Raw genomic sequence first — 23,883 nt, forward strand, 5'->3', positions numbered from 1 at the left:
TATGAGAATGGCACAATGTGGTCGCACATAGATTTTCAGTAGCAAAAAGCATATTATAAGTCTCAGAATACCTTAAAATCAGGACTTACCAGTTTCAATCCCTGGTTGAAATTATTAACATAGTAACTAAAGAGATGAGGATGCAATTCTACGAGGTACATCAAACAACAAGTTTTATTGCATCTTACAAGAGCCTCCCACTTGATGCAGAGCTTCTACTGATAACTAGTTTGGAATGGCTGAGTGTGCATTTTAAAATCGAGCAATACTTTATGTACAGTGTCTAGGTGCTTTCCAAAACTTTCACCAGGGCTACAATTAGGAGTGCATTTGGTAACTGTTACAATGTTAGTAAATTCAAAGGTCCAAACAGATCTCTAGGTTGTGCACATCAAAACATTGCATTATCTAACAACCCATGATAGGGTCTGAGCACAGAATCTGTGTCTTGTTCGTAGACAGTCAAGCACTCGTACTGTACCTGGGCTCACGGGGTCTGTACAATCAAAGCCACAGGATTGCTGGCAGCACTTCTGGATCCCATCACAGTCCACGTCATTGTTGCAATTTCTGGGCAGAGGATCGATGAGGCAGGTAATATTTACCTTAGGGCAGTCACCTGGCTTCTCTGTCAGTAAAACATTTGCAGAAATATAAAATGAGCTTATGATGCAAATTAATCACCAGCAGAAAAATACATAACCAACCTTGAATTGCATATGAGAATGGCGCAATGTTTTCACACATAGATTTTTAGTAGCAAAAAGCATCCTATAAGTCTCAGAATACCTTATAAAATCAGGACTTACCAGTTTCAATCCCTGGTTGAAATTATTAACATAGTAAATAAAGAGATGTGTACATCTCAACCTCCATTCATCACAGTCCCAGTTAGAAACACCCCTATCGTATGTTACAATAATACAATAAAATATTGAATTCATGGAACACCTTATACTTCAACACTTTCTGTGAATAATTTCTACTGTCAATGTAATAAATACAGTAGATTGGACACAACATTTACTATTAATCTTTTCAACCATGAGAGTATTCACCACTCCTCACTTTTCGATTAGCTTGAGTTGATATTGCATGTAACTGTACAAATATTTTCAAAATAGATTTAATACATTTTCTCTGAGCCTCTCTAATCCTTTCCATTGTGATCCTAGGTATTTTGATCTCCATAGGCTCTTTCTCTTTCATCTTTGTGAGTGCCTTTTTGTCTTGTATGTATGTTGTCAATCAAACAGGTGTAATGGTGTGTGGCTACGAGCATCGAGATGGTAGTCCCACTCTAAATGTGCTCTGGACCCTTACATCATTCACTCATATCGCTGCTAGTCTCAGGAGCCCTGGACACCACAAACTACTCCTGTACCTGCCTGTGGCTGCCTCGCAGAAATCCTGCTTATGCTGGACACCACGATTGTCTCCTGGGGCTGTGGCATCTGACCTGCCCACACACAAGATGGCTGCCCCATTGAAAGGCTGCACTGAGGGTCTGTGACCCAGTACCACTGGGGCTCTGAGGAGGGCGTGTGTGGTCGGCTGAACATTTCCATGGCCCCCAGCTGTGCTGCCTCTGTGACTTTCATGGCCCGGGACAGATGTGGAGCACACTGGACTGCCGCCAACCTGCTTGCCATAGAGGTCTATCCTTGGCCTGTTGGTCTGCTGCTCGTATCACAGCACAAGCCTCGATTGGCTGCTTCTGGCTACGACCTCAGACTCCAGATGATAGCCTGCGGAGGGGGGCGGGCTGTGGCCTGGTGAGTCGCACAGATCCTTATTGTTGGAGCGGGGGTCATATTGGAGGATCTCAGCCCCTCCCCCCCTTTGCTGACTCTACCTGCCTGCGATGTCTGGGCTTCCTCTAGACCCATGACCAGGCCAGCCTTTGGGGACGGGCCATTCTGAATAGGCCTTCTTGCCCTTGTCCTGCCTGGCTCCGCAATGGCTTGCTAGTAGCTGATCCCCAGGAGGTCCTCGGCAGGGCGATGATTGAGCAGCTGAGGAGACTGCATGGGGGAGCTGGTAACTGTGTAAATCCCTGAGAGAAGTAGGGCACAGTAAGAGAATTGCTACTCGTCAAGGACCCCTTCTGCGGTGGATCCAGGTACTGGGTTCCCTGGGGGGTGGCGCCGAACTGGGGGCACTGGGTGGATGTAGTGAAGCCTACTTATTCCTAGCCCCATAACACCTGAATTGCCGGGGTCACTTTCCACACACAACCTGCTGATTTGAGGATGCTGGGGGGACTTCTTGGTTGCATTCCCTGCCCCGGGTACTCAACTATACCCTCACGTGGCTCCTGATGTATGGTCTTCCATCCAAGTGCTAAGGTCTTGCTCCCCATTCAAGGATTAGACCCCATGGACTGGGAGGAAGGCAGCCTGGTAGTGGATCATGCACAAGACACCTAGCAGCCATGACGGACTTAGAGGTGTTGGACTGTGGATCCTTCTGGTACATCGATCTTGAGGCTTCATGGCACCCATAGCACCACGAAGCCCCTAAGACGACAGGTTACAGTCTATATTTGCCTGATCGAGGTGCCATCGAGACGCCATTGCCTACCTTGCGGCCACGTATAGTGGAACTGGTTCCTGGTTGGGAAGCTTCCTGCTGGATATCTGCTGGAGTGTAAGAAGGGTATTGACCCTGCCCTCCCTAGCCTATGCAATGGTCCCCTGACCATGAGGTGTTACCTCCTCTTTGAATTGGTCTACCTCAATGGGGAACATCTCCCTCCCCACATGCTCACCATGGGCAAGGATAAACTATTAAAACTTCCTCCATCTCAAACCTGCATAGACCAGTATATCACAGGTTGCTCCACCTCTGAAGAGGCCATCCTAGCTATAAATCCTTTAATGGAGTGAGATCTGTCCATCATCCTCCAGGCTATCCATTCCTCTCAGGACTCTGTCGAGACCAAGATAGGGGAATTGCCTGTCGACATTGGTTCTCACCAGACAAGACCCCCGAAACATGACGGCCAGGATCTCTGATGTGGAATCCTGCACATCCTTGGTGGAAGATGATGTTGGGAAACTGAAGGTGCAAGTCTCCAGGCTACTGACTCACACCGCTGAGCTCCATTGACGGGCTGAGGATACTGAAAATCACTCCTGCCAGATCATACCTGGCTTCATTGGCATTCCGGAGAGAGTGGAACTAACGCAAGCTGTGACCTTCTTGGAGAGCTGGATTAGATCCTAGATGCCCTAGGATCGCTTCTCAGCATGGTTTGTTGTGGAGCAGGTTCACTGGGCTCTCGTGCCCAGACCTCTCCTGGGGGCCCAACACAAACCAATGATCGTCTGAGTGCTCAACTTGAAAGACAGAGACACTATCTTGCAGGAGCCCCATTCCCTGCCCATGCTCTCCTACCAAGGGAACGAGATATTGATCTTCTTGACTACAGCAAAGAGGGGGAAAAAACAAAACCTGTGTGATTCAAAGCTAGTTCCACTTGAGGAGATGCCAGAAGGCTCTCTTGTTAGTGTTGCCTGATCTCATTAGGTCTAGTTTAGAGGTCTGTAGCATAGATGTCTGCCAATCAGAAAGAGGTGGTGGTGTGGTGTCCTTCCACTTTTTACAAATTTCTCTTCTATCCAGGAGCATAGCGTAAAATAGAAGACATTTGGAAGGACCCTTCACACCCTCCATAACTCCAAAAGTTACCAGTACCGGATTTATCGTAATCTGACGACCTAGGGAGGTTGTAAGTAAGGTACTTAAAGAGTCCCAAAATTGAGATAGGAGAGGGCATTCATAAAACATGTGTATATCTGAAGCCGCCGTTTCCCAACACCTCGCACAGACAACCGATCGATTTATAGCAAATGTTGACATCTTTTGCGGCAAATAGTAGGCCCTGTGCAAGGAGAAAAGATGCTTCCTTCGCAGCCATGCTGGGTTCACTATTTCCCATAATACCTGGAAAGATCCAAGCCAAAGCATCAAAACATCCAGATCTGGAAAAGAACTTCCCCAGATTTTATCAGGGAGTTGGAATTCGCCATCCATCTCATCAAGCATTAAGTGATACCAAAAGGATATCTCCTTTTTTGCTGGGGTTTTAACTAGAAGTTGATACTCTAGGTTGTTACCCTTCCCTAAAGGGGGTTTACACCTGCTGGTAGATTGCGCATGGGCTCAACCTAGATAACAGTAGCTTTCTTACATAATGTACCGATGGCCGAGATTTGCAAAGCAGCAACTTGAAAATCGTTTCACACATTTACCAGGCATTACTGCCTAGATTCAGACTCCAGAGCAGATACCCAAGTGGGCCGGTTGTAAGACATTACAACACGTGGTATTACCACGCGTGCCATTACAACGCTGTTATTACAACGCAAGTCGTTACAACGACTTGCGTTGGAGGGCGCTGGATAGTGGAATAGTTTAATTTTCTATTCCAACTCCAGCCCACGTTACAGTAGGGAAGGTGTTGGAATAGAAAATTAAACTATTCCCTATCCAACAGCGCCCTCCAGCGCAAGTCCATGTAACGACTTGCGTTGTAAAAGCAGCGTTGTAATAGCAGCGCGGAGTAATGCCCCCGTTGTAAAGGCTGTTCCCCAGCGGGCCAAGCTTCCTTGCGGAATCTCTTCCAGTGTTGAGATTTCGGAGTCTGTGTTCGCCTAATGGCGGTTTTTCTGATATCTGAATAGTTCTCTGTCTACTTGCCCGCAGGACGTAGGAATGGCTTGCTATTCTATTCATATGCTTATAACTATTGATGAGGATCCCCTGGAAGAGAAGGATTAGTTACTTACCTGTAATCCTAGTTCTCTTCCAAGGGTATCCTCATCAAAGTCATAAGCAACCCACCCGCCTCCCTTGGCAAGTAGTCATGTGAAATATATATATTAAGCGTGGGCGTAAAATCCGTTTCGTTTGCGGAATTTGCGGATTTTTGGCAAATTCGCGGTCCACGAATAACGCGTATTTGCCCAAAAATCCGCATATACGCAAGCTGCGGATTTTTTTGCTTGGTCGCGCTTGAAAAATACAATATCGCGTGAGCGGCGTTGACTTACCGTGGTTCTGGGTCCGCCGAGTTGTTTTTCTCCGGGTTTGCGTGTGCTGCGCCATTTTGGATCTTGCTGCGTGATCGCGCGAGAGTTTTTCGAACGCAATTACGTCATCGCGGCTCGCCATCTTGCACAGCGAGTTTGACAATGCGAGTACGTCATAAGGCCCCGCGATTACGCATTGCGGTAGTAAACAATGCCGAACACGTAGATGCGGCACGCAGCTGACTTCCGGCGGGAGATTTGAACACCTCGCTTTCCCGAAATTGCAAAAATTGCAATTCTGCACAAGAAATCCACCGCAGGAAGCATAAACCTTCTGAAAATGATGGCGTGTCTTGAATTTAAACATCATTGAGGGCATGGATGGCATTGGATTGTGGTGATTTGTGTGTGTTTTTCGACTTGTTGGGGTATTGTTGGGGCCTGGCCATGTGGGTGGGGGCCATTTTGAGGCCTGGTACAGGCAGGGCCTGGCCATGTGGTGGGGGTCAAGGGGCCATTTTGAAGCCAGGCAGTGTGTTCAGCCCTGCACCCAGTTTGCCTTGCTTTCACCCATTATGCCCAGGGGTAGTCAGTGGTGCATGGACCTAGTCTTTCTGTGGGTTGTCTTGAATTGAAACATCATTGAGGGCATGGATAGCATTGGATTGTGTTGATTTTTGTGTGTTTGTCGACTTTTTGGGGTGGTGTTGGGGCCTGGCCATGTGGGTGGGGACCATTTTGAGGCCTGGTCCAGGCAGGGCCTGGCCATGTGGCTGGGGGTCAAGGGGCCATTTTGAAGCCAGGCAGTGTGCTCAGGCCTGCACCCAGTTTGCCTTGCTTTCTTCCATTAGGCCTAGGGGTAGTGAGTGGTGCATGGACCAAGTCTTTCTGTGGGGTGTCTTGAATTTAAACATCATTGAGGGCATGGATGGCATTGGATTGTGGTGATTTGTGTGCGTTTTTTGACTTTTTGGGGTGTTTAACTGATGTTCCTCTGGCTTCCATTGCTTTTAGGTGCACAAGAGAACCACCAGTGCCAGGAAGAAGTCCTGCAGCGGTGTGTGCAGCACAACGTTACGTGAGGTCACGTGTGGCCACAGACAAGACAACTCTGCAACTCATGCAACTGCGGCCTGCTGTTCTGACATCTGAAGAAGATGGGCCCAAAGAAAGGTGGCCGTAGCGCCTCAGCGAAAAAAGTTGCCAGTGCCACTGCCAGTAAGAAAGAGCAGAAGAAGCAAGTGGCACCACCTACCAAGGAGACTGGTGTGCCCACAGACAACTTTTTTGGGGAAAAAAACTACGCCTGCAGCAGCAGCGGTGTCCGCCGGGGACCAAGCTGGAAGCAGCACCTCCGCTTCCTTGGGCTCAGTGCCACCATGCCAAGTTAGGTCCAAGACCATGAGTGCTGCTACGGCAGCCACTTTGGTTGTTCAATCCCCATCGACCAGTGATGTTGGCTCATCACAAGAAAGTACCATCCAATCAACGTCGGGTGTAACTCAGCTGACGAGTGTTCAACAACCACAGCTGCAACGACAACCACAGGTGCAACTAGAACAAGCGCAAGTTCATGGGCAAGGAGAGGCGCAAGGAGAGGTGCATGGAGAGGTGCAACTTGAGGTTCATGGAGCTGCACAACTGCCTACAACGCTTTTTCCTCCAGAAGTAGGGGCACATCAGGAAATTGATATTCGAGCGGAGGTATCATCCGAGGAAACCACTTCTCCTGAGGATGATCCATTGTCTTCCAGATCCCCAGCAAGATAAAGGTCAAGGAGGGCTACTTCTACTACAAGTTATCCAGTATTAGGGGTGTCTTTCATAGATTCACATGCCTGAATCATTCCCCGTCGTCGAGACGGGAGCCTCCGGTACATAAAAAAGTAATGTCCTATAGACATACATAGAGAAAATAGGCCTAAGGGTCTCCCCTTAGTAGCCTTTCTTTGTCCTTATGCAAAAAGGACCAAACTCTCACAGTCAGCCAATCAGCTCCGACCTCCCTCTAGAACCTTCCTGGGAGGAGCCTCAGTCCCTCAGATTTTCTACCGCACGTTGTGCTAGGGAGTCTCCAGCCTGAGCTCTTCTCAGGATTCCTTAAAAATCATCTACTTTCCTTTGAAAGTGAATCTTCACTCTACAATCTTCAAGGATTACTTCAGTAACACTTTGAGGCAGTAAGTGTTTTCTTTCCACTGCTTTCTTCGATGTCTGAATCCCAGAAGAAAGCCCTTTTCAGGGCCTGCTCTTCATGTGGGAAGAAAAGGCTCCATGTGGATGATAAGCATACCTTATGCTTATATTGCCTTTATCCTGACCACGTCCCTGCAGACTGCAAAATATGTAGGTCTTTCCCTAAAAAGACCGTGAGAGACAGGGAAGGTCGCCTTCTCATCTGGCTCGACAGGCTTAAGGACAGAGACACTCTGGAATCTTCCGAGGGTAGTGTCTCTAAGGTCTCAGAAGTCTCTCAAAAGAGGCCAAGGGTAACTTCCCCTGGCCCCTCAGACACTCCTCCTAGGAAGACAGCCAAGAAGTCTTCAGAGGCAAGATCTACGACATCTTCTGTGTCTGTTAAGGATAATCAGACTTTTAAGAAGCCTGCTCAGTCATCTAGCAGACCTGCCCAGAGGACTACCTCAGTAACTACCACTGTGTCAACGACGTCAGGGTTGTCTCCTTCACCGTCGACGATGACATCTCCATCATCGTCATCGACAGGTAGACCTATTTCCTCTGTTTTACTGCTGAAATCGTCGTCGACGACAAAGACCCTGTCGACGTCGAAGACTACGCCGTCGACGAAAACTACGCCGTCGACGACGGCATCCTCTCTAACGAGCCTATTGTCGTCGACGACGACGTCGACGAAGAACCCACCGTCGACAGCCCCGACGACGAAGGCATCGACGAGGGCATCGACGGCGAAGACGTCGACGGCGAAAACGTCGACGAGAACGACGTCGACGACGGGCTCGCCGTCGACGAGTGCACCGACGACGTCGCGGTCGTCGTCGACGACCAAGTTGCCGTCTACGGAGATTCCGTCGACGAAGACCTTACCGTCGCTGAAGGACTCGTCGTCGTCGACGAAGTTAAAGACGCCGTCGACGGAGGACTCGTCGTCGTCGTCGACGAACTTAAAGACTCTGTCGACGGAGGACTCGTCGTGGACGAAGGCGCTTTCAGAAACATGGAAGAAATCCAAGCTCGTGGAGGTGTCATCCCTCACGCTACCACCGTCGACGACGCCGTCGGCGGCTTCCACCTCCAGTCCTGCGCTGGGCAAGACTACCAAACCGCATATTACGCCGGAAACCACGTCTCCAAGCAAAGTGGAGATGCAGCCGCCTCACGAAATCTTCCAGAGTGAAGACTCAGAAGAGGATGACCACCTGGGCCCCGCTACTTCCATCTCGGACCTACATGTCAAATGCCAAAGCACTGACGAGGAGATAGAGGAAATCTCTTACCAGGAGCACTCCGTCCACACTAATGTCAGCACGGAGGTTACCCCCATGATATGCCTGCCAGCTGCTCTGGTGAACGACCTGAAATTCCTTGTACAGGATTACAAACAACGCTTCCCGGACGCTGACAGTAGAGATCAGTCGCCTATCGTTCATAAACCAGCGGCAGCCCCAAAACAGTCTCGACCTCTCCCTCAAGCCCACCATGAGAGGATCCAACCTCAGGAGGTAGTGTCATCAGACGAGGATGAGGAGGAGGAAGAATTGGAGGAAGGAGAAGTCCAGGAGGCCCACTCTACCCATGATGAGGAGGATGAGTATGTGGCGTCACCAGCTTCGCCCCAACCGCGCCAAGCGGACTCGCCGCCGGTAGACATCGGCGGCTTCCATAAAATCGTTGAAAGAGCGGCAAAGAGATTCCATATGGCTATCGAATCCACAGAAACTGAATGCTTCCTGCACAATTTTAAGGAGCAGACTCAAAAGACGACTAAATCTATTCCAATAATAGAATTTCTGTGGGAACAAGGCAAGAAACTGATGCTGACGCCCGCTTCTGTGTCTGCGGTTGTTCCACGCCTGGACAAGAAATACAAAGCCCCACTGACTGCAGCGGCTTGCCTAAATGGGCACCCTAAACCTGATTCAGTGGTCACACAGGCGGCCCAGAAGCACTCCCGCAACCCTTCCTCCCCGCTGTCCGCTCCTCCGGACAAAGAAGGCAGGAAGCTGGACACAATCGGAAAACGGTTCACGTCAACTTCGGCCATGACCGTCAAGGTGGCCAACTCCATTGCCCTGTTGGGGCGTTATAATCGCCAACTCTGGGAAGACATAGCCCCATATTTGTCAGACCTGCCTGACACAGTCCAAGGTGAAGTCAAGGCTCTACTAGTGGAGGGTCAAACTTCAGCAGCCGAAATAATAGACTGTGCTATTGATGCTGCCATGACTGGCTTTCGTCAACTTGCTGGAGCTGCGGTCCTACGCCGTCAAGGATGGCTTAAGGCGACGTCGTTCCGCCAGGAGGTGCAATCCAAGGTCTTAGACATGCCCTTCGATGGCCAGCACCTTTTTGGGGACAAGATCGATGAGGCATTGCAAACCATAAAGAAGGACACGGATACGGCCAGGGCTCTGGGTACCTTACAGTCCCGGACCCAGTCCTTTCGAGGCAACAGATCCAGAGGGCAGTCCTCGTATCGAGGTTCCTATCAGAATAGGTCCTCGTACTCCTATACTAACAAAGGTCCATACCAACACAAGCAACCTCAAGGCCGTCAATCGTCCTACGGACGATCGAACTTCAGAGGCAAGGATGCGAAGAGGGGCACTGGCGGCCGCCAGTGACGGGCTACTCCAGCCAGTCCTGACACCCTATCCCTCCTTACAACTTGGAGGAAAATTGACCCATTTCCTCAACAATTGGCAACTCATAACCACGGACCGGTGGGTTCTCCAAATTATACGTTTTGGCCATTCCCTCAAATTCACCACCATCCCTCCCAGAACTCCTCCACGCAGACGGGCGCACAAAAACCTACGCCTGCTTCTCCAGGAAATTTCTGTAATGCTGAAGAAAGGAGCTATCGAGCGCGTTCCAGCACCCCTGAAGGGGAAGGGCTTTTACTCCCACTTCTTTCTTGTACACCAGAAAGAGGACAAGTGGAGGCCCAATCGTTCAGGATGGTGACGATTCAAGAAATACTAGGCATTCTAGAAAAAGGAGATTTCATGACATCCTTGGATCTCCAGGATGCCTACTACCACATCCCCATCCTCAAGTGTCACAGAAAATTCCTGAGGTTCGAGGTTGCAGGGCAACATTATCAATTCAAGGTACTACCGTTCAGCCTCAAATCCGCGCCGCGGATTTTCACGAAGTGCCTTGCACCGGTGGCAGCTTTCCTGCGTCAAATGGGTCACCAGGTCTTCCCCTACCTAGACGACTGGCTGGTGAAAGCACCCTCGGCGAAAGACGCAGCCGAATCCTCCAGCGCCTGCACAAATCTTTTTCAGAGGCTGGGATTAACTCTCAATCTCAAGAAATCCTGTGTCATCCCTACGACAAAAATTACCTTCCTCGGAGCAACCTTGGACACAGAGTGCGCAAGAGCCTTCCCCTCGAAGGAAAGGACAGACAAGATATTGTCCCTGGCCACGGCTGTGGCGAACAGGACACAACTGAAGGTCCGGACCTATACATCCCTCCTGGGCATGATGTCCTCCTGTATACTCCTCGTCCCTCACTGCAGACTCAGGATGCGCCCGTTCCAGGAGGCGCTCGCGAGCCAATGGACTCAAAGTACTGGCTCTTTCGAGGACACTGTATGGATAACACCCAAAATGACCAAGAGTCTGACCTGGTGGAGGCGTCGCAAAAATCTGACCGTAGGACTGTCATTTCTCCTTCCGGCAACACCTCTGGTGATCACCACGGACGCTTCCCTGGAGGGATGGGGCGCTGTCCTTCAGGACCTTCGGATCAGCGGCAAATGGGACACTCAGGAAAAACAGCTTCATATAAACCTTTTGGAGCTGAGAGGCGTGTATCTGGCACTACAGGCCTTTCTACCATGCATCCAGCACTCCCCAGTGCTCGTCAAAACGGACAACACCACGACGATGCACTATCTCAACAAACAGGGAGGAACGCGTTCGCTCTCTCTATCACGCGAATCGCAGAAGATCTGGAACTGGCTAGTGCTGCATGGAATCACACTCAAAGCCGACTATGTGCCAGGCAAGGACAATACCATCGCCGACGCCCTAAGCAGGCAAAGATCCCTCTCCCACGAGTGGGAACTGAGCGACAGCGCGCGGACTCACATCTTCTCTCAATGGGGAGTCCCAGGAATCGACCTGTTTGCCACCAAGGGGAACGCCAAATGCCCAAGCTACGCAAGCTGGCATCCCCAACAGGGATCACTGGGGAATGCCTTTTCCATCCGTTGGTTCAGCGTGTTTGCGTACGCTTTTCCTCCGTTTCCCATGATCCCGAGGCTCCTCAGGAAGATGAAGGCGGAGCCCTGTACCCTAATCCTGATTGCCCCGTCCTGGCCGAGACAACACTGGTTCTCGGATCTACTTCGGCTCTCTATCAAGACACCGATTCGTCTGCGACAACACCCGAACCTCCTGACGATGTCCAAGGGGCAGGTGCAACACCCGAACCTGCAATCGCTCAGGTTATCGGCCTGGCTCCTGAGCACAGAGAGTTCGGTGGCCTGAATATCCCGCAGGACTGCAGGGATATACTGGCAAAAGCGAGAGCAGACAGTACCAACAAAACCTACTCTCTCAAATGGAAAAGATTCTGCATTTGGTGTTCGGACCAGGGCCTGCAACCACTGTACGTCACACCTGAACAGCTATTGCCATACCTACTGCACTTGGCACAATCAGGACTGGCACATGCATCCATAAAAGTCCACCTGGCAGCTATATCGAGGTTCACCAGAACTTTCACGGGACCTTCCCTGTGGTCCAGTAGACTGGTCAAACAATTCCTGAAGGGGCTTTATAGATCCTTTCCGAGGCCTCGGAAAGTCCCCCCGACGTGGCATCTAAACCTAGTTCTCAACCAACTCATGAGGCATCCCTTTGAACCCATTCATCGGGCATCCATCAAATACATCTCATGGAAAACTGCGCTCTTGCTCGCTTTAACATCGGCCAGGAGAGTAAGCGAACTTCAAGCTCTGTCCATTCAGGATCCATACATGCAATTCAGACAGGACAGAGTGATATTAAGACCGAACCCTAAGTTCATACCGAAAGTGCCTTCGGACTTTCATCTCAATGAACCAATAGTCCTTAGGTTTTCTTTGCGAACCCTTCCACCGCAGCCGAAAGAGCACTCCATTCTTTAGATCTCAAGAGATGTCTAAAGTTCTCTCTGGATAAAACCAAAGCCTTCAGAAAATCTTCACAACTATTCGTGGCATACAGCAATCCAAGAATGGGCCTGCCTCTCACGAAGCAAAGCATCTCGAGATGGATTTCCTCAGCGATTGCATTCTGTCATACCAAGGCCGGACGGCCTTTGACTGATCATGTCACTGCACATTCCACCAGGGCAATGTCCACCTCAGCAGCACTTTTCGCTGGAGTGCCGATCCTGGACATATGCAGGGCGGCGACCTGGAAGTCACCGCACACTTTCTCCAGACACTACTGCCTGGATATCGAACTTCAGAAGGATGCAGCAGTGGGCCAGGCGGTGCTACGCCATCTCTTTCAGTGAGGTGAGCCTTCCCTCATCCCGCCATCCAGGTATGCACATTCTCTGCTATTGTGATGCTCTGCTTATGCTGTCTTTTTACATGCTATAGGACAATGTGTGCATTGTCTAACATGCCTACAGGACACCTTTCCATCACGAATGTGCATGTCTAATTGCTAGCTACTCTGATTCAGGCATGTGAATCTATGAAAGACACCCCTAATACTGGATAAGAACTGCGTTACTTACCTGTAACAGCAGTTATCCAGTATTGGTGTCTTTCATAGATTCACATGCAACCCTCCCGCCTCCCCTGGGAAGTCTCACATCCCTCTCTAACAATATTACGCCTAACTAGCTGAGTGCGTACGAAAATCTGAGGGACTGAGGCTCCTCCCAGGAAGGTTCTAGAGGGAGGTCGGAGCTGATTGGCTGACTGTGAGAGTTTGGTCCTTTTTGCATAAGGACAAAGAAAGGCTACTAAGGGGAGACCCTTAGGCCTATTTTCTCTATGTATGTCTATAGGACATTACTTTTTTATGTACCGGAGGCTCCCGTCTCGACGACGGGGAATGATTCAGGCATGTGAATCTATGAAAGACACCAATACTGGATAACTGCTGTTACAGGTAAGTAACGCAGTTCTTCTTCTTCAAGCCCCTTTCATTCTGATGACCTTGATCCTGATTGGAACCCACAAATGCAGTCTGAGAGTGAGGCACGCCATGAGCCGACAAAGGTAGCCAAGCCTAAAAGTAAGGTTCCCGCAAGGCTTTGACTTATGTGTGATGACGACGAACAAGAAGTGGTGTCTTCTGATGCTGATGAACAGTCTGACGACGACCCAGTCATCACAGACATCACTCCAGCCCCAGCAGACATGCAGCAGACAGACATTTTCACCCTATCCCGAATGGCTGCTGAGCGAGATGTGGGCGGCGTGGCACTGGTACCACCACTAACGTAGTTAACTACAACACCAACACGACCTACAGCTTCCATCTTTTTTAGTCAGAAGGGCCGGCAGGGACCTCCATCCAGCTCGACCTCCATTACCTCAAGTAGTGGTGCTGTAAGTGAACAACAGAAACGAATTCAGCCACGCCCATCCTCCACATCATCTGGCATTGAAAGTGAAAGTAGCACCTCCACCACCAGCAGACATCTCCAGTCCCCAGTTTGAGACTTTTTTACTGTTAGCCAAAAGGCCGAAAACATGGTCGTTTGTTCGATATGTAAAGCATTAGTTAGTCGGGGTAAGCTTGGTACCAACTATGGTACCGGAGGCAAGAGAGGTCATCTCAAAAAGCACCACCCTATCCGGTGGTATGCGCACCTTAGTAAGATCCAGGAAGTCCAAAGTAGAACTGATCCAAATGTATCCATTCACATTGCATCTGATGCTGACGAGGGGCTGATTGTGCAGGGGGGAAGTCAAGAACCGACCGACATTTTCTTCTGGTACACCCAGTACCCCTGGCAGCAGCACTGCAGTGGTAGCGCCCACACCCTCTACCCCTGCAACATGTATGAGTCACACTAAGAGTCTGGGAGAGACACCAATGCGAAAAACTACTTCAATGAGCCTAACTGGTTTGAAGTCTGCATCATCATCATCATCATCAAGTAAAATGTCCCAGCCCACCATTAGAAGCATGTTTTGGTCGGATGCGCTATTTGAATGCAACCACCCAACGGTACGTCTGTATAACGCAAAGCTGGCTAAAATGCTAGCGCTAGACCTTCTCCTTTTTTCTTTCGTGGAAGGGGTGGTTTTTCTAGAATTTGTGGCAACAGGCTGCCCTAAATGGAAGGTTCCTAGCCGGTCCTATTTTGCCAAAGTTGCGGTTCCAGCACTACATCAAGAAGTGCTAGAGGTGATTGGGGCAGCTTTGCAGAAGAGTGCTGTTCACACTATCCACTTGACAACAGACATGTGGACCAGTTGCCAAGCCCTTGATTACATGTGCATCACTGCACACTGGGTCTCTTTTGCAGGGGTTAGAGACAAGACAAGTGCAGGTGTTGACCCAGACACAGTTTTTCAAGCTGCTCGGAAACATGCAACATTAGTCATGTTTGCCATGGAGAAAACTCATACTGCACCTAAGCTTTTGGACGGGTTTGATAGGAAGGTCGCTGAATGGCTGCATCCAAGAAATTGCATAGTTGGTTATGTTTCCACGGATAATGGCAGTAATATAGTTAGGGCCATGGCTGATGGTGAATATTTCAGAGTGCCGTGTTTGGCGCACAGTATTAACATCGTGGTGCAAGATTTCTTGAAAAACGAAAACACAGTCATCAAGTTACTGACCACCTGCCGAAGAATCTGCACACATTTCAGCCATTCTTTTAAGGCCCGGAAGCAGCTGTGGAGCATTCAACATGAACGTAGACTGCCAGTCAAAGGACTCATCCAGAAGGTGGCAACACGTTGGAACTCAACCTTTTACATGCTTGAGCGTCTGTCTGAGCAGTGGGGGGTAATAAATGATTATGTCTATAAACTGGGTTCAACTATGAAAGACATGAGGCTAGAGTTGGAGGAATGGAAGCTAGTTGCAAGCCTGACAGACATGCTTCGTCCTTTTGAGGTCTTCACGCGTGAAGTCAGCAGGGAGGACTGTTCTTTGGGCAAAGCTATCCCATTGTTGCGCATGCTAGAGCACCAACTGAAGGCGGTGTCTTCAACTTTCCGAGATGATGCTGAAAAGCAAGATGCATATCATTTGGCGGAGAAGTTATTAAGCCGCCTAGTTGACAATCAAAGGCTTAAAAACATACATACAGAACAACATTACATTTGTGCCACTATTCTGGATCCACGGTATAAAAAGGCAGTGGCCAGCAAAGCATTCATTCCTTTTGATGAAGCAGATGTTTCAAAGTACAAACATTGGCTAGCTGTGTCAGCCAGTCGATTCGAAAAAGAGCGGCAGAAAATTCAAGGAGATGGCAGAAGTACAACTGAATCAGCAGGCCATCCGGCATCAAGTTCCACTTCTGAATCTGTGGCCGAAGGGAGTCACTTTCCCTCACAGCCATTAACGACACCAGCAGCAACCGTATCATCGCCCTCACCTGCACCAGGCCAAGCAATAATATTGTCGGAAGAGGATTGGCTAACTCATCAAGGGTTTGCTCGTTACAGTGCTGCAAAGGGCACAGATGGTACGCAAAGTGGAGCAACCGTGGAGAACCTTGAGTCGATGGTGCAGGCCTATCTGGATGACCCAACAGAGGTCTTTGTTAATAAGAACCCATTGCTGTATTGGTACAGGAAAATGCCTCTATGGCCACTGATCACCAACCTGGCTATACATTATTTGTCTTGCCCACTCGCAAGCGTGTCTTCTGAACGTGTTTTCAGTGCTGCTAGTGCCATTGTAACTTCAAAAAGGACCTGCCTCTCGCCCAAAAATGTGGAGAGGTTACCACTGATCAAGATGAATCAGCACTTCATACTACCAGATTACAAAATATGTGAATGCACGCAGAAAGAAGAGGACACCGACTTGGGTGACGTAAGTTCTTCTCTGTTAGCTGAGCTACTCCCGTCTCAATTCATAGAGTTTGAGGACGAGCTCTACTTCTCTGACACCGAGGCCTGAAATGACTTCCTTTTTTCTGTCCTTATTCACTTTTATTCCTGTGTGTCTTTCTTTGTTTTGCAACTTCTACCACAACAAAACTCTAATCACCTAATCACAACAAGTCCATCAGCAGCGCTGTCTTCATCTTATTTTCCTTATTGATTTGAAGGTGCCGCAGTCTGCATTCCTGAGGTTCACAAGTTCACAACTCAATCATGCTCCTCTATCCTCTTCCTCCAGACTCCCCCTATCCATTTCCCTCAAGTCAGATGGATGGATTACGAAGAATAAAGAAACTTTGTGTTCGTAGACGAGTCCCCTAAAGTGGGACTGAAATTACTGATTGACTACATGCTTGCTGATTGCTGACAGAGTTACTTCTGTTATTGACAGGAGAGGCTGCCCTGAGGACCCTCACTTTCTGAAGAAGATGCGGACAAAAAGTAGAACAGGTATTGAATAATTGAGAAGATGGCATGCAGTGGACAGCAATGGCTGCCTGGCTCTGATGAAACCAATTGCTGTTTGTTTTTTGTGCATGAAATGATGAATCATATGTCTTGTCTTGGTTATTATTTAATCTTTTACACAGTAATTGTAACTCATGTCAACTACTCTGTTTTTTTTACCTTGTTTAATTCAAATTGTACTTCAAATTCAGGGGCCACTATGTTGCATTTTACAATATGCAAAATGTCCTTGGAGTGGATTCACTGGCCAATATACCATGATGATTGATTAAATAATATATCTTTTTTCTTTACAGTCACTCATTGGGATGGATGGATCATCAGCGTCGGTTTACGGAAGAACTATGGCCAATTCGTGAGTGGCAAACAGGTAAACCAGTCTACAACAACTACTACAGCAGAACTACATGTCTGTCTATTCGTGGTACGTAGTGGTCGAGGGCGAGGCAGTGTACTGTTGTTGTTATGCCAGGCAGAGTCCACTCCTCCTGACAGTAGTTCATGTAAAATTAGGGCTATGTGGCTTGCTGCATACAATTGGATATGCTTTGTCTGTCTGACAAAGAGCCTAGGTATGCTACATCAGGTTGCTTCACTCAGTGGTGCCTGCCTTGACCGTCTGCATGGCACTGCCTCAAGCTTGGGCCAAACATCCGTTATGTTTGCGATTTTTTTTCTTTTCGTTTTTTCGCAAATCTCGCGAAATTACCAAAATTTTGCAAATTCTTGAGCGGAACGGATTTTTGGCCCATGCTTGCGGGCCATGCAGACGGTCAAGGCAGGCACCACTGAATGAAGCATCCTCCTGATGTAGCATACCTAGGCTCTTTGACACAGACAGACAAAGCATATCTAGGGTTTGGGGTTCAGTGCGATTTAATAGGGTTTTTGGGTTTAAGTTCGTAGGGTTCCCGCTGGGTCTAGGGCTCAGGGCCTGATGCAGGCTTGTTCATAATGATGTTGGCAAGGTTTTAGGGGGGTTTGGTGTTCTTTGGTCCAGAATTGGCAGAATTGTGGCCTTTTCTGGAGTTTTGCGGGCACGTGTGTTTGGGTGAAAACTAAGTGAAAACTAGTCGTAGACCTTCTTCTTCTTCTTCTTCTTCTTCAAAGAGCGCAGTGGTTCGATTTTGTTCTGCCTTGCTGAGAGTCTTGGGAATCGCTGGAACAAGTGTCCAGGTAAGTTTCAAGAGGATCGAAGTAGTGGAAGTGCTGAAAACAGCAATTTTTTGTGAACAGCGCAATTTGCCATGTTTTGAATATACCAGTATTGCATGTTTTTGGGGGGCTTTTTGGGGGTGTTCTAGATTTGTGGGGGTGGGTCAGGGGGTCTGGAAGCACTGCTGGGATAGTCTAATTTTGATTGTGAGTGGTTTGACGAAAATCCATGGTGGAAAAGGGGGGTTTGGGCCTAGTTGCAGACAGCATTTTGGCACAATTTAAACGGAGGCCTAGCAGTATGCGTGTTTTTGGGGGGTGGTTTGGGGGTGTTCTAGGTTTTTGGGGGTGGGTTCTGGGGTCTGGCAGCACTGCTGGGATAGTATAATTTTGATTGCAATTGATTTGAAGAAAATCCATGGTGGGAAAGGGGAGTTAGGGCCTAGCTGCAGAGCACGTTTGGACTGAATCGAAGCTAAGCCGAAAATATTCTGTCACATTTTTCATTTTTGCTTTTTGCCTGTTTGGGGGTGTTCTACTTTTTTGCGGGTGGGTTGACGGGTCTGCGGGCATTGCTGGGAAGGTCTAATATCGGGCGCAAGTGGTTTGGATAAAATCCATGGTTAAAAAGTTTTTCCGTTTTTGCTCACTTGCCTGTTTTTGGGGGGTTGTTTGGGGGTGTTTTAGGTTTTTGGGGGTGGGTTTTGGGGTCTGGGAGCACTGATGGGATAGTAAAATTTTGATTGCAAGTGATTTGAAGAAAATCCATGGTGGGAAAGGGGAGTTAGGGACTAGTTGCAGAGTGCGTTTTGGCACGATTTGGAGATAGGGTTCAACCTGGTAGCAGTATTGCATGTTTTTAGGGGGCTACTTGGGGGTGTTCTAGATTTCTGCGAATGGGTTCAGGGGTCTGGGAGCACTACTGGTAATGTCTAATTTTGAATGCAAGTGTTTTTAAGAAAATCCATGGTGGAAAAGGGGGGTTTGGGCCTAGTTGCAGAGTGAGTTTTGGCACGATTTCGAGTTAGGGTTAGCACTTTTGCATTTTTTATTGGGGCTACTTGGGGGTGTTCTACATTTTTGCGACTGGGTTCAGTGGTCTGGGAGCACTCCTGGGAATGTGTAATTGTGATTGCAAGTGGTTTGAAGAAAATCCGAGGTGAATTTCTTTTTTTTTACCAAAATTGCTTTTCTGCGGAGAGCTACTTGGGGGGGTTCTAGATTTTTGCGACTGGGTTTAGGGATCTGGGAGCACTCCTGGGAATGTCTAATAATCATTGCAAGTATTTTGAAGAAAATCCATGGTGGAAAAGGGGTCTTTTGGGCCTAATTTCAAAGTGCGCTTTCTGCTTGATTTTCAAGTAGGCCTCATCCCCGTCGCAGTATTGCATGTTTTTGAGGGGCTACTTCGGGGGGTTCAACAGTTTTGTGCCTGGGTTACGGGGTCTTGGGGCCCTCCTGGGAATGTATAATTTTGATTGCAAGTGTTTTGAAGATAATCCACGGTGGAAAAGGGGGGTTTGGGCCTACTTGCAGAGTGCGTTTTGGCATGTTTTGAAGTTAGGGTTCAACCTGGTAGCAGTATCGCATGTTTTTAGGGGGCTACTTGGGGGTGTTCTACATTTTGCCGACTGAGTTCAGGGGTCTAGGAGCACTCCTGAGAATGTCTAATTTTGTTTGCAATTTTCTTAAAGGAAATCCATGTTGGATCAGCAGAATTCAACCATAGTTACCATTACTATCCTTGTAAAGGAGAACCATGTTACGCACTTTTGAAGTGATGATTGTATATAATAATAATGTCAGCTCTGAAAACTGAAAGTGTTATTTTTGCACCACACAGCGTACCTTACATTTTTTTAACTGGTTCACTTCCTGTTTTTTCCCATCAAAAATTACAGGACGGCTTTTAACACGTGCCATGGAACAAACGCTGAACTCAGACGCAATCCGCAATTACTCATCAGGCAGCCAGTGGACAGTGTGTCTGGTCACCAATATTGATCGATGGAGCGTAAGATTGAATGGAGGAGTATATCGCGAATAAGAGGAATGGCTGGATGCATGCAACTTCACCAATTCAACAGGACAACTACAACATAAAGTTACAGTATTCTCTCTTAATTTCTCCTTATCTTTTAAATGTTATTGTTGTAACAAACTTGAACTTCTACGAATGTGACTAGGTGCCTATCTTTGTTCTCTGCTTCAAAGTCATCTCTCCAGCTATTTCATACGTGTCTTTGCTATTTTTAGAACTAACGTAATGTACTAATAATAAGTGTTTATTCTCTATGAGGGCAGAAAGGCAAGTGAAATTGTGTAATTAATGCAGCCCTGTACTAGTGTCAATGTCAAATTGTTTCCTCATACTTACCAATAAGATGTAGTAAGTACAACTTTTCCGTAACCTAACCATCCGTTTAGCAAACAACTTCATGCATGCAGTAGTGCACTACCTTTATGTCCCTTAAAAGATTTATGGATATCTTTGAATCCAAAAATGTGTTTCTCTTCATTTGTTGTTTGTATATGCAGTGTTTTTTTTCTTCTCTCCACAAAACTTTTCCCAAAAAACCCCATTCCCATCCAATCTTCAAAAACCCTAACCCTCTTCCCCCGGGCTGTGTGATTTTTCATTGAGGCATGACTATGACAACAAGAAATTCCACACACTTGCAGGGGAGGATAAGGTCTAAGCACCAGAAAAATGTTGGAAAATGAAATTTCATGTGCGACATCGTGAATTGAGCATCAAACATCATGCTCGTACACATGACAAATTAAATGGTTAATTCTTATGTTTAAGTATCCTTTGCCTTCATAATATTTCTTATAGTAGCCATAGTCCACAAAACTAGTACTTATATTTAGAATACTTTAGCACTGCTTAGGCTACAATTTATGGCACTGTTCTGTAGCGTACTATCTATCGTACTGTTTCTAATGCTACGCTCAGGCCACTCAATGATTCATTTCCTTTTTTTTCATATGCTGCTACTGCCAGTGTGTACCACTACTACTACCAGCACAACAATGATATTTCATCCATCGAGGATTCATATCAACAACCAACCATTTGCCATGCAGGCAGCCCTGTGGCTACCCCTATCCTCAAACATGAATCACAGGTAAGATAAGCATTTTGGAGAGGTAGAATAATGGGCTAGGAGTGTGAGGAGAGCAGAGACTGCCAGTACTACTAGTAAAGTACTAGTAGGGCTACTGAATTCACTAACTCGGTTACTGGCACTGGTACATTTCAGGACTAGATGTTTCATTCATGCTGGTAAGTTGGAAGAAACCAAACGTCCAGTAACCACCGCCCACCCCCACACAAAATAATATGAACGCTTAGACTATGTTTTGGTATGAAAAATAATTACTAAGAAATATATTGATGTAGTCAAAAAATAAAATAAATTAACCCAACTCACCTCCCTACCTAACCCCAACCAATGTCCAAAAGTCCCCTTTCCCAAAACACCCTATTCCCACCCCCCAAACAGTCTTTAAAAAAGGGGCAAGGGACAGTCACTTCCTCCGGTGGCGTAGTGTGAACAGCTGTTGCTGGACGTCCCGCAGCTCTTTGCGGAGGTCCCGGAGCTGGCGCTGATGTTTTTCGGCCAACCGCTCCATGTACTCCACTCTTTTACGGAGGCGGTGCTGACGTACCATCCAGGCTCTGGGGGGGGGCAGCTGATTGTGTTGCTGCTGTGTGGCGGCGGCGGGAGGCTGTTGGGCCACGGCTCCGTTTGGCTGGAGGCTTCTGGCTGTTGGACACCGGGGCACTGGAGGAGGATGCAGTGGTTGCTGTCTCCTCCTCCTGCTCCCGAGCCCACAGCCGCCGATACTCGGCACAAATAGCCTCCAGCTTACGGGCCCTGGCCCGGACAGCCATCTCCTTTCGGGTGAGCTTTTTCAGAGTAGCATCTATATGAAGAAAGAAAGAAAAATTCTGTAGCCAATATTCTTTAACTTAAAGTCAAACTAATTCAATGGAAAGTTGACTCTCAGTAACAACAGCAAGTAGCAAACACAGTATAACATTTTGGCATGTATCTTTCCGCCGTCTTTGTAGGCCTGTGACATTACTGGGAGTTTCAGGAATTCCACTAGCAGGACTAGGGATGGACTCACTAATACATACATAGTCAGAGAGTATTAAAAAAAGTCTTCTCTTTTTTCTCTTGTTTTGCTAAAGAAATTACTGGTACGTGAACTTGTGGTCACCGGAATGGCAGCTCACTCAGCTTACACCCAAGAAAAACAGACACAAGCTATGATGACGCAGACTCGCAGTACTTTAAGCAGTACATGCAGGTGGGGATAGGAAGCTCTTACTTTTCTATAGGGGTGGCTCTGCCACTGGCCATATTCGGTTATATCAAGGGCTACTGCTCAATGTAATGATATCTTTCGCACTGCCCCCCCCCCCTCGGGCCTTTAATACAACAAAAAAAGAATGAAGATTATTAAATTCTGATCATATATCATTATCCTGCCGATCACATGATCTTTGGTTATATGATGGATGCCTTTAGGTGCTTTGTTTTGATAGATTGAGTGAACTACAGCGATAGTCCACCCATGAAACAGCTGAAATAAAATTATTAACATAGGGAGTGAGTGTGGAACCCATAATTGGCGGAGGAAGGGACTTGACTTGATATAATGTTGTCAACTATACAATCTATACACAATAGATCCTGCGCTTGCAAAGTAAAGTACTGTACTGTTAGTCAAGGCAGGGAGTATTTGTGAACAACCACAAATTCTAGTATTTGGATTTCCTCAGCTTTGCTACTATAGCACCGACATGCTGTTCAAAGTAACAATCTTCATCCACTCAGCGTCTGCTCTACTACATCATACACCTCTGCTATCGATGAGGAAAAAGAAGATAACATCCAGGCTTCCAAAGTACGTCTATCATTCTTCTTAATGTTTCAAATGTACCAAGTTTTCTTTTTCTCAACAACCAACTAACACCCTTTTCATTCTATTTTGGAAACCACAGTCTTCTTCTCTTGACTTGCATTCAAAAACACCATTCTTTACAGTCATAAATGTTAAGACTCGCTCGTCCTTCGTTTCACCCTTCTTTCACTTTTCGTTCTTCACATCCCTAAAGGACATCTGATATGACTTGGCTTCACGATAAAAGTTTGCCAGCTGAGTTGAAGTCAAATAGAGGGGGCCATTGCTTACCCGAGAAGTACCACCGCTAATGCTATTTCAAGTCAATGTTGACTGTCTTCTCCGTGATAGCCAAAAAAGTAGTTCTAAATTAGTAACTGTTCTTAACAGTACAGTGTACTTGTACTAGTGTACTGTACAGTACATCATACACTCCTTTGCGAGCCTACTCAAAAATGTCAATAAGTAAGGAGTATAATAACTTACCACCGTCCGCCGCCGCTGAGCCTTCCCCCCCAGCTCCTCCTGGTGGCGCCGCCGCATCCGTCCCTAGAGTGGAGCCTTCCGCACTGCTGGCCCCGGCACTGGTGGTCATCTGTGCCGCATCAGATGTTGTGACGTCTAGAAAAAACATGTCATATTTTCAGATGCCATACACAACCCCCTATTTCGTCTCGTAATGGAAGGAAATGTTGCATAACACATTTTTTATTACTGGGGTTGAAAAAAGTAACGGTTTTGGGGAGGGTGTTAACTTTTTATATGCTTATTCCATTAAATGCTACACTTCTTAGGACAACTGATGAATGCTTCCTTAACGTGCACCATTTTTCTAATTACAGAAAGAAGATTACATTGCCCTTCTGCCAACAGGACGATTCACCAACTACTAGTAAGTTATCACTAGCAGTACTTTAAGTACTTTAAAGAAGGTGGTGGCTCCCGCACAGTTATTCTAATAATTTAATGTGTCTGCTAACTATTACGTTAAAGTAATTTGATTCATGA

The 23,883-nt window shown here is 47.4% G+C and overlaps 1 protein-coding gene across 1 annotated transcript in view; it reads right to left on the reverse strand.

Annotated features, from left to right (window-relative positions):
• Window positions 1-23,883, reverse strand: part of LOC144762990 (uncharacterized) — a 318,770-nt gene that overhangs the window by 130,087 nt on the left and 164,800 nt on the right. Inside the window, exon 9 of the mRNA XM_078648303.1 lies at window positions 482-628. Within this exon, the coding sequence (XP_078504429.1) occupies window positions 482-628 (147 nt within the window). The remainder of the gene's footprint in view (window positions 1-481; window positions 629-23,883) is intronic.

This window comes from Lissotriton helveticus, chromosome 6 (assembly GCF_964261635.1).
Source record: "Lissotriton helveticus chromosome 6, aLisHel1.1, whole genome shotgun sequence".
NCBI classification, from domain to species: domain Eukaryota; kingdom Metazoa; phylum Chordata; class Amphibia; order Caudata; family Salamandridae; genus Lissotriton; species Lissotriton helveticus.